The sequence below is a fragment of the Periophthalmus magnuspinnatus genome, chromosome 4, assembly GCF_009829125.3.
Source record: "Periophthalmus magnuspinnatus isolate fPerMag1 chromosome 4, fPerMag1.2.pri, whole genome shotgun sequence".
NCBI lineage: Eukaryota > Metazoa > Chordata > Actinopteri > Gobiiformes > Gobiidae > Periophthalmus > Periophthalmus magnuspinnatus.
Genome location: NC_047129.1, coordinates 33,134,135 through 33,143,504, shown reverse-complemented (window position 1 = coordinate 33,143,504; position 9,370 = coordinate 33,134,135). Strand labels below are relative to the sequence as shown.

The window sequence follows — 9,370 nt, the reverse complement described above, 5'->3', positions numbered from 1 at the left end:
TGTTTTGCGAGTGTTGTTTATGAGTGTTGTTTATGAGTGTTGTTTATGAGTGTTGTTTATGAGTGTTGTTTAGCGAGTGTTGTTTAGCGAGTGTTGTTTAGCGAGTGTTGTTTTGCGAGTGTTGTTTAGCGAGTGTTGTTTTGCGAGTGTATTTCCTTAGTTGTTTCCCGAGCGTTGTTTCCCGAGCGTTGTTTCCCGAGCGTTGTTTCCCGAGCGTTGTTTCCCGAGCGTTGTTCCGTGACTGTACTTCCCGCCGTGTGGTCGTCCTCAGAGAGCTCCGTGTTTGTGTGACCTGAGAGGGGATTATCACAGCTTTGAGTCCAGTCCCACCATGAGTCCTGATCTTTGTCCCAGAGAAAGAGACGGAGGAGGGAGAGAAACGGAGAGACACAGAGAAGAGGAGGAGAGGGTGGGGGAGGTGGCGGCGCGTCCTGCTGTGGTCAGTTTGTGGTCAGGAGCTGGACCTTGTCACAGCTGCACAGTCACAGAAAACGCCCAATTTCTCCTGATATCTCACACAAATATTTACCGAAATATGGGAGGAGCCTGATTAATCAAAATAATCATAATGCACTGGACATACTCTTACCAGGAATATTCCGGAGTGTGGCATTAAACTGATGTGATCCCGAACCCATATGAGTTGTTTTGTCATAAAGTGTCAGGTTTGAATGAATCTACAATAGAAACGCCACATTTTTACTTAAATTTTTAATATGTTTGCATGTTCTTTTCTTGCAGTAGTGGCTCCATGGAGACAAGCGGGTAACATCGGATCTGTGGAGAGGCGAGCCATCTCACTGCATGTTTTTCCGAGGTGCGTTTTAGCAGTTGCGTCGCCTGAGATCCAGAAATCACACATCTTCAATACTTAATGACGATGTGAGTTTTTCAAATGGACGTGATTGACAGGTGGATTAGCCAATCAGGAACAGGCGTGATCCGTCGGTATCGGGGAAAAAAAAAAAAGGAATAAAAATATCTCAGGGGCCCGAAAAATGGATTTCTGCAGAAACGACGAGTGAAGGTGAAGCCTAAACTGTTAATCTGAGGAGAAGGAAATGTCATTTTATTTGTAAATGACGGCGACCAATGAGTTGCTTCGTTTCACGTGTGTCATTGAAATAAACAAATCTGATTGGACGATTATGTTTTGGTTCTGGCTTAAGCATGTTTAAAGTGGACTGAGTGAGTGCGACGTCACCCTCAGCGTTTCAGCTCCAGTCAAATGAAGCTCATCAAGGCTGGAGCGGTTATAGCGGCGAATTTGGAGACGAGTTCTATATTTGGAATTTTGACCCCGAGTATCATAGCAACCAAAGAGCCAATCCAGAACGAAACTGCTGAAGGTAACGCCCCTTCCTGCTTAGCAACGCTGTCAATCAAACCAGTTGCTAACGCTAGTAGGAGTGATATCAGGGACAGAAGGCGCCTGATTTCTGTCACTCTTTCCCTCCATCGCTCTCTCTCTCTCCGTCTCTGTTTCTCCCTCTCTGTCTCTTTGTCTCTCTCTCTGTTTCTCTTTCTCTGTCTGCCTCTCCCTTTCTCTCTCTCTTTCTCTCTGTGTCTCTCTCTCTGTTTCTCTCTCTTCTTTGTCTCTCTCTTTCTCTGTCTCTCTTTTGCTATTTTTCTCTCCCTCTCTCTCTGTGTGTGTCTCTCTCTGTGTGTGTCTCTCTCTCTGTGTGTGTGTCTCTCTCTGTCTCTTTGTCTCTCACTCTGTCTCTCTCTCTCTGTTTCTCTTTCTCTGTCTGTCTCTCTCTCTCTGTCTGTCTCTTTGTCTCTCTCTCTCTGTCTGTCTCTCTGTCTCTTTGTCTCTCTCTGTCTCTTTGTCTCTGTCTGTCTCTCTGTCTGTCTCTCTCTCTGTCTCTCTCTCTGTCTGTCTCTCTCTCTCTGTCTCTCTCTCTGTCTGTCTCTCTCTCTCTCTGTCTCTCTCTCTCTTTGTCTCTCTGTCTGTCTCTCTCTTCACAGACACAATAGTGAAATAAAACCCCAGGCTCATGTCGAGTTAATCTGAACATTTAAGACCAAAATGAGGAGTTTCAGTCTGACGTAGCTAACGGGGCGACTAGCATGTTAGCTAACTCATTTATACAAACGACCGCGCTGATATCACTTTATGTAAAAAAACAACAACATTGATACGTTTAATGTCATACAGTGGAACATTTCAGGCAAAGCAATAACATCTCCATGGAGACAAACAAGTGACAGACTCTCTAACAGAAAAGTTACGCAGTGTGGCTTTAAAAACAGTGTTCCATTCATGTGTGGATGACAGTGTCTGAGCCGTCGCATAAATCACTCTGGGTTGTGTTTAAGGAGCGGCTTGTGCTGGTTATTCAACTCGAGAAGAAAAAAAAAAAAATTTCCTGAACAAAACAACTTGACAGTCAAAACAACCTGAGAAAAACAAAAGTGAAATGTTTCGGCGACAACGACAAAAACAAAAAGAAGAATGTGAAAAATATACTGACAAAATGTGTTTCTCAAAACGACCTTCTGTGGAAAAGAATCTGGTACAGTCACAAAGTTTATGCACAAACACACAACTATACACACACATATACACACGTATACACACAGAAAGACACACAACATACACACAAAGACACACACAAATACACACAACATACACACGCAAATACACACAACATACACACAAAGACACACACACATATACACACAAAGACACACAACATACACACAAAGACACACAGAAAGACACACAACATACACACAAAGACACACAGAAAGACACACAACATACACACAAAGACACACACAAATACACACAGACACACAACATACACACGCAAATACACACAACATACACACAAAGACACACACACAAAGACACACACATATACACACACATACACGCACAAATACACACAACATACACACGTATACACACAGAAAGACACACAACATACACACGCAAAGACACAACATACACACACATATACACACATATACACACAAAGACACACAATATACACACATACACACGCAAAGACGCACACATACACGCACACATGCACACATATACACACAGAAAGACACACAACATACACACAAAGACACATGCAAATACACAAAGACACACAACATACACACAAAGACACACGCAAATACACACACATACACACACAAAGACACACAAAGACACACACAAAGACACACACATACACACGCAAAGACACACACGTACACGCACAAATACACACAACATACACACGCAAATGCACACAAAGACACACACATACACACACAAATACACACCCACACACACATATAAACACGTACAAACACATACACACAAAGACACACAAGCACACATGTGAACACATGTATACACACATATAAAGACAAAAGACACACAAACGCACACGTATAAATACATATATAGACACACATACATATACACACAGACACGCATACACACACACACACCCCTACACTTACCCATATACACACACAGAGACACACCCCCACACGTATACACACACACACACACAACATCACAAAGAACAGACTCAGACTTCACACTTTCACCTGTTGCTCCAGTGAGATTGAACTTTTTATGAACTTGGCGTCAAAGTCTGTCACAGTTAAAGATCAAACAAACAGCACGTGCACGCTCCTGCTCACGTGCACGCTCCTCCTCGTGTGCACGCTCCTGCTCTTGTGCATGTTCCTTTCCACGTGCACGCTCGTCTCCACGTGCATGCTCCTCTCCACGTGCACGCTCCTCCTCTGCAGCAGTTGTAGAGTTAGGCCCCAGGTTATGTGCACTTTGTAAACACGAAGAGAATGAGAGAGAGAAGAGAGAGAGACAGGAGAGAAGAGAGAGAGGAGAGAAAGACAGAGAGACACAGGAGAGAGAAAAAGAGAGGTGAGAGAGGAGAGAGAAAAAGAGAGAGAGAAGAGAGAGTGTCCCTCATTCCTATCTCTGTCCTTTCTCTCTCTCCTGTGTCTCTGTCTCTCTCTCCTCTTTCTCTTCTCTTCTCTCTCTCTCTTCTCTCTCATAAAGATAGAGAGAGAGAGAGAGCATACTTGTGTACACATTCCTGTAGCCTGCTGTCACTCGCTCAGGACTCGTTCGGCCTGATCTTCTTCGTGAAAACACATGTAATGAGTCAGCACACGAGAAAAACAAACTGAGGATGAGGAGCTCCAGGGACAGACAGGGAGGAACGGGAACGGGGAGGAAGAGGGAGGAACAGGAATGAGGAGGAAGAGGGAGGAACAGGAACAAGGAGGAAGAGGGAGGAACGGGAACAAGGAGCGTCAGATCTTTAAGTTTTCAGTTCACCCAAACACCAGGAGTCACGTGAGAGTCCAACAGCTGATCAAAGAACTTATCCCCATGACAACAAGCTCAAACTCACCTGCGCAGACAGACCCGGACTCACCTGCGCAGACAGACCCGGACTCGTGTGACGGGTTCAAATTGAGCGAATACTTTAGTGATGTTTTGTGTCTAAGGCCATTTTCACAAAACACGCACCATTTTCAATCGTATTTGATAAAAGATTTGACATTGTCTTAATAAAATAACAAAGAGCCTGGACCTGTTTTTCACGTTTTTAAGACAGTAAAATCAAGTACAGCGCCTTTAAGAATGATTTTTATTATAAAGTACATTTTTGTTATAGGAAACGTTATCGATACTACTGCACGTAAACATGTACTTTTACTTCTTCTGTACGTGTACTTTCACCTCTCTTGTATGTGTACTTTCACCTCTCTTGTACGTGTACTTTTACCTCTCTTGTACGTGTACTTTTACCTCTCTTGTACGTGTACTTTTACCTCTCTTGTACGTGTACTTTCTCCTCTCTTGTACGTGTACTTTTACCTCTCTTGTACGTGTACTTTTACCTCTCTTGTACGTGTACTTTCTCCTCTCTTGTACGTGTACTTTTACCTCTCTTGTACGTGTACTTTCTCCTCTCTTGTACGTGTACTTTTACCTCTCTTGTACGTGTACTTTTACCTCTCTTGTACGTGTACTTTTACCTCTCTTGTACGTGTACTTTTACCTCTCCTGTACGTGTACTTTCTCCTCTCTTGTACGTGTACTTTTACCTCTCTTGTACGTGTACTTTCACCTCTCTTGTACTATACATACAAGAGAGGTACATGTACTTTTACCTCTGTTGTACATGTACTTTTACCTCTGTTGTACTTAAACGTGACTCGTGCTTTTAGTTGCAGTTAAACCTGGGGCCTGGGGCAGAACCCACATGACCTTTGACCTCTGTGGCGCTGCTGTCAATCACTGTGACAGGAGCCCCGCCCCCTCGTGACACCGGCCCATAAACAGAACCACAGCTGTTTATGGGCCAGACTTGACCCATTTTTAAGTGAAACGTTTCTAAATGTGGGTCAGGCACACGGGGCTCTGAAAAGAACATGACAATAATAATAGTTTACATAAAGGTGTAACTTTTCATCTGCTTGTTTCCACGGAGACGTCGCTACTTTGACTGTAATGTTCCACAGTAGAGCATTTAACATGTCCATTCCCATGACTTTGATAATTCACAGGGGTATTATTCTCTGTACGATGGGACGGGTACCACTATGGAGATGTAATGCCATACTGTGGAACATTCAGGGCAAATCTATAACATCTCCATGGAGACGAGCAGATTACACAGTGCTCCTTTAAGCACAGTGAAGTTTTGTATGGACAGAGTAGATTATGTTTCAGTCCTGGTTCAGTCCTGGTTCAGTCCTGGTTCAGTCCTGGTTCAGTCCTGGTTTAGACCTGGTTTAGACCTGGTTCAGTCCTTGTTCAGTCCTGGTTTAGACCTGGTTCAGTCCTGGTTTAGACCTGGTTCAGTCCTTGTTCAGTCCTGGTTCAGTCCTTGTTCAGTCCTGGTTCAGTCCTGGTTTAGACCTGGTTTAGACCTGGTTCAGTCCTTGTTCAGTCCTGGTTTAGACCTGGTTCAGTCCTGGTTTAGACCTGGTTCAGTCCTTGTTCAGTCCTGGTTCAGTCCTTGTTCAGTCCTGGTTTAGACCTGGTTTAGACCTGGTTTAGTCCTGGTTCAGTCCTGGGTCAGTCCTGGTTCAGTCCTGGTTCAGTCCTGGTTCAGTCCTGGTTTAGACCTGGTTTAGACCTGGTTCAGTCCTTGTTCAGTCCTTGTTCAGTCCTTGTTCAGTCCTGGTTCAGTCCTGGTTCAGTCCTTGTTCAGTCCTGGTTCAGTCCTGGTTTAGACCTGGTTCAGTCCTTGTTCAGTCCTGGTTTAGACCTGGTTTAGACCTGGTTTAGTCCTGGTTCAGTCCTGGTTTAGACCTGGTTCAGTCCTGGTTTAGACCTGGTTCAGTCCTGGTTTAGACCTGGTTCAGTCCTGGTTCAGTCCTGGTTTAGACCTGGTTCAGTCCTGGGTCAGTCCTGGGTCAGTCCTGGTTCAGTCCTGGTTCAGTCCTGGTTTAGACCTGGTTCAGTCCTGGTTTAGACCTGGTTCAGTCCTGGTTTAGTCCTGGTTTAGTCCTGGTTTAGTCCTGGTTTAGACCTGGTTCAGTCCTGGTTTAGACCTGGTTTAGACCTGGTTTAGACCTGGTTCAGTCCTTGTTCAGTCCTGGTTTAGACTTGGTTCAGACCTGGTTTAGACCTGGTTCAGTCCTTGTTCAGTCCTGGTTTAGACCTGGTTCAGTCCTGGGTCAGTCCTGGGTCAGTCCTGGGTCAGTCCTGGTTTAGTCCTGGTTTAGACCTGGTTCAGTCCTGGTTTAGACCTGGTTTAGTCCTGGTTTAGACCTGGTTCAGTCCTGGTTTAGTCCTGGTTTAGACCTGGTTTAGACCTGGTTCAGTCCTTGTTCAGTCCTTGTTCAGTCCTGGTTTAGACCTGGTTTAGACCTGGTTCAGTCCTTGTTCAGTCCTGGTTTAGACCTGGTTTAGACCTGGTTTAGACCTGGTTCACTCCTGGTTTAGACCTGGTTCACTCCTGGTTTAGACCTGGTTCACTCCTGGTTTAGACCTGGTTCAGTCCTGGTTCAGTCCTGGTTCAGTCCTGGTTCAGTCCTGGTTTAGTCCTGGTTTAGACCTGGTTTAGACCTGGTTTAGACCTGGTTTAGACCTGGTTCACTCCTGGTTTAGACCTGGTTCACTCCTGGTTTAGACCTGGTTTAGACCTGGTTCAGTCCTGGTTCAGTCCTGGGTCAGTCCTGGTTCAGTCCTGGTTCAGTCCTGGTTCAGTCCTGGTTTAGACCTGGTTCAGTCCTGGTTTAGTCCTGGTTTAGACCTGGTTTAGACCTGGTTTAGTCCTGGTTTAGACCTGGTTTAGACCTGGTTTAGACCTGGTTTAGACCTGGTTCAGTCCTTGTTCAGTCCTTTGTTCAGTCCTTGTTCAGTCCTTGTTCAGTCCTGGTTTAGACCTGGTTTAGACCTGGTTTAGACCTGGTTTAGTCCTGGTTCAGTCCTGGTTCAGTTCTTGTTCCTCATTTGTTTCTTTTTCTTGTTAATCTAAACCGTGTGTGTTTTATGGGGGAGACAGCGGCAGGTTCACACTAGTTTCTGCAGCACGTTGTTACTGTTTTCATACAACAACAGAAGAGGAAGTCAACTCCGACCACAAACCCCGCCCCTCCGCTCTGATTGGCTCTGCTGTCGTCAAGCGCATTCAGCAGCGTACTTTTGGACCAATCAGGAGCTGGTGTGAATTTCCCCAGCAGCGAGAAGCGTGACAAAGTTCCACCTGGGCTTTAACTGTGACCGCAGGCCTTTAAGTGTGAGCGTGCACGTGAGCCTGGGAGCGTGCACGTGCGGTTGACCCAGTTAAACTCGTCTCAAAATGTGACCGGGTGTCTCTTTAAACCACAACAAAAGCAGCAGTTGTGAAGCTGACGTGGGTTTGACAATAATAACACTGCAAACAAACACATTTATTGATGCATGTTTAAGTTTAAAAGTGGGTCAGCAGTGGTGCAGTGAGTTAAGCATTTGACCCACAACTGGAAGAGCAGTGGTTCAAACCTTCACTTTGACTTATACAAAGTTTAAAGGTCCAATATGAAGCAAAACTGACTCCTGTGAAGCTTTGAGTCACATTCTAACGCCGTTTCCTCCTCAGAAACAGACCTGGAGTTGTGTTTTGTTTAATTTATTGTCGGGGTGTGTGTAGGGGGTGATGGGAGGAGGTGTAGTTGTGGTGGTGTAGGGGACGACAGGAGGAGGTGTAGTTGCGGCGGCGTAGGGGATGTCGGGAGGAGGTGTAGTTGTGGTGGTGTAGGGGGCGACGGGAGGAGGTGTAGTTGTGGTGGTGTAGGGGGCGACGGGAGGAGGTGTAGTTGTGGTGGTGTAGGGGGCGACGGGAGGAGGTGTAGTTGTGGTGGTGTAGGGGGCGACAGGAGGAGGTGTAGTTGTGGTGTAGGGGGCGACAGGAGGAGGTGTAGTTGTGGTGGCGTAGGTGGAGGTGTAGTTGTGGTGGTGTAGGGGGCGACAGGAGGAGGTGTCGTTGTGGCGGTGTAGGGGGCGACGGGAGGAGGTGTAGTTGTGGTGGCGTAGGGGGCGACGGGAGGAGGTGTAGTTGTGGTGGTGTAGGGGGCGACGGGAGGAGGTGTAGTTGTGGTGGTGTAGGGGGCGACGGGAGGAGGTGTAGTTGTGGTGGTGTAGGGGGCGACAGGAGGAGGTGTAGTTGTGGTGTAGGGGGCGACAGGAGGAGGTGTAGTTGTGGTGGCGTAGGTGGAGGTGTAGTTGTGGTGTAGGGGGCGACGGGAGGAGGTGTAGTTGTGGTGGTGTAGGGGGCGACGGGAGGAGGTGTAGTTGTGGTGGCGTAGGTGGAGGTGTAGTTGTGGTGGCGTAGGTGGAGGTGTAGTTGTGGTGGTGTAGGGGGCGACAGGAGGAGGTGTCGTTGTGGCGGTGTAGGGGGCGACAGGAGGAGGTGTAGTTGTGGCGGTGTAGGAGGAGGTGTAGTTGTGGTGGTGTAGGGGGCGACGGGAGGAGGTGTAGTTGTGGTGGTGTAGGTGGAGGTGTAGTTGTGGCGGTGGAGGTGTAGTTGTGGCGGTGGAGGTGTAGTTGTGGCGGTGTAGGTGGAGGTGTAGTTGTGGCGGTGGAGGTGGAGGTGTAGTTGTGGTGGTGGCTCCATGTCTGTGCTGAATCTGCTCACACACTGAGAAATACAAATAAATAAACCATCAGCCACTGTCAGGTCAGTTTGCCCCGGGGCAGCTGTGACCACAGAGACTCAAGGACATGATGCTGAGTCCAGGAGGAAGCCCCGAGTGACCTCATACCCCCTGCCCCGGGTCAAAGGTCAACCAGGGGCGAGCGAATGTGACTGATACTTAGTGTTTCTGAGGAGTCGACCTCTGCATCTGGACTGTATGTGTGTATAAGTCTGGTTTAGTCCTGGTTTAGTCCTGG

General features: G+C 46.9%; 1 protein-coding gene across 1 annotated transcript; it reads right to left on the bottom strand.

Moving 5' to 3' along the window:
* Positions 1-8,108: 8,108 nt before the first annotated feature.
* Positions 8,109-9,092, bottom strand: LOC117369929 (uncharacterized). The gene has a single exon (XM_033965273.1). The coding sequence runs from the start codon at positions 9,090-9,092 to the stop codon at positions 8,109-8,111; it is 984 nt and encodes a 327-aa protein (XP_033821164.1).
* Between the last annotated feature and the right edge of the window lie 278 nt (positions 9,093-9,370).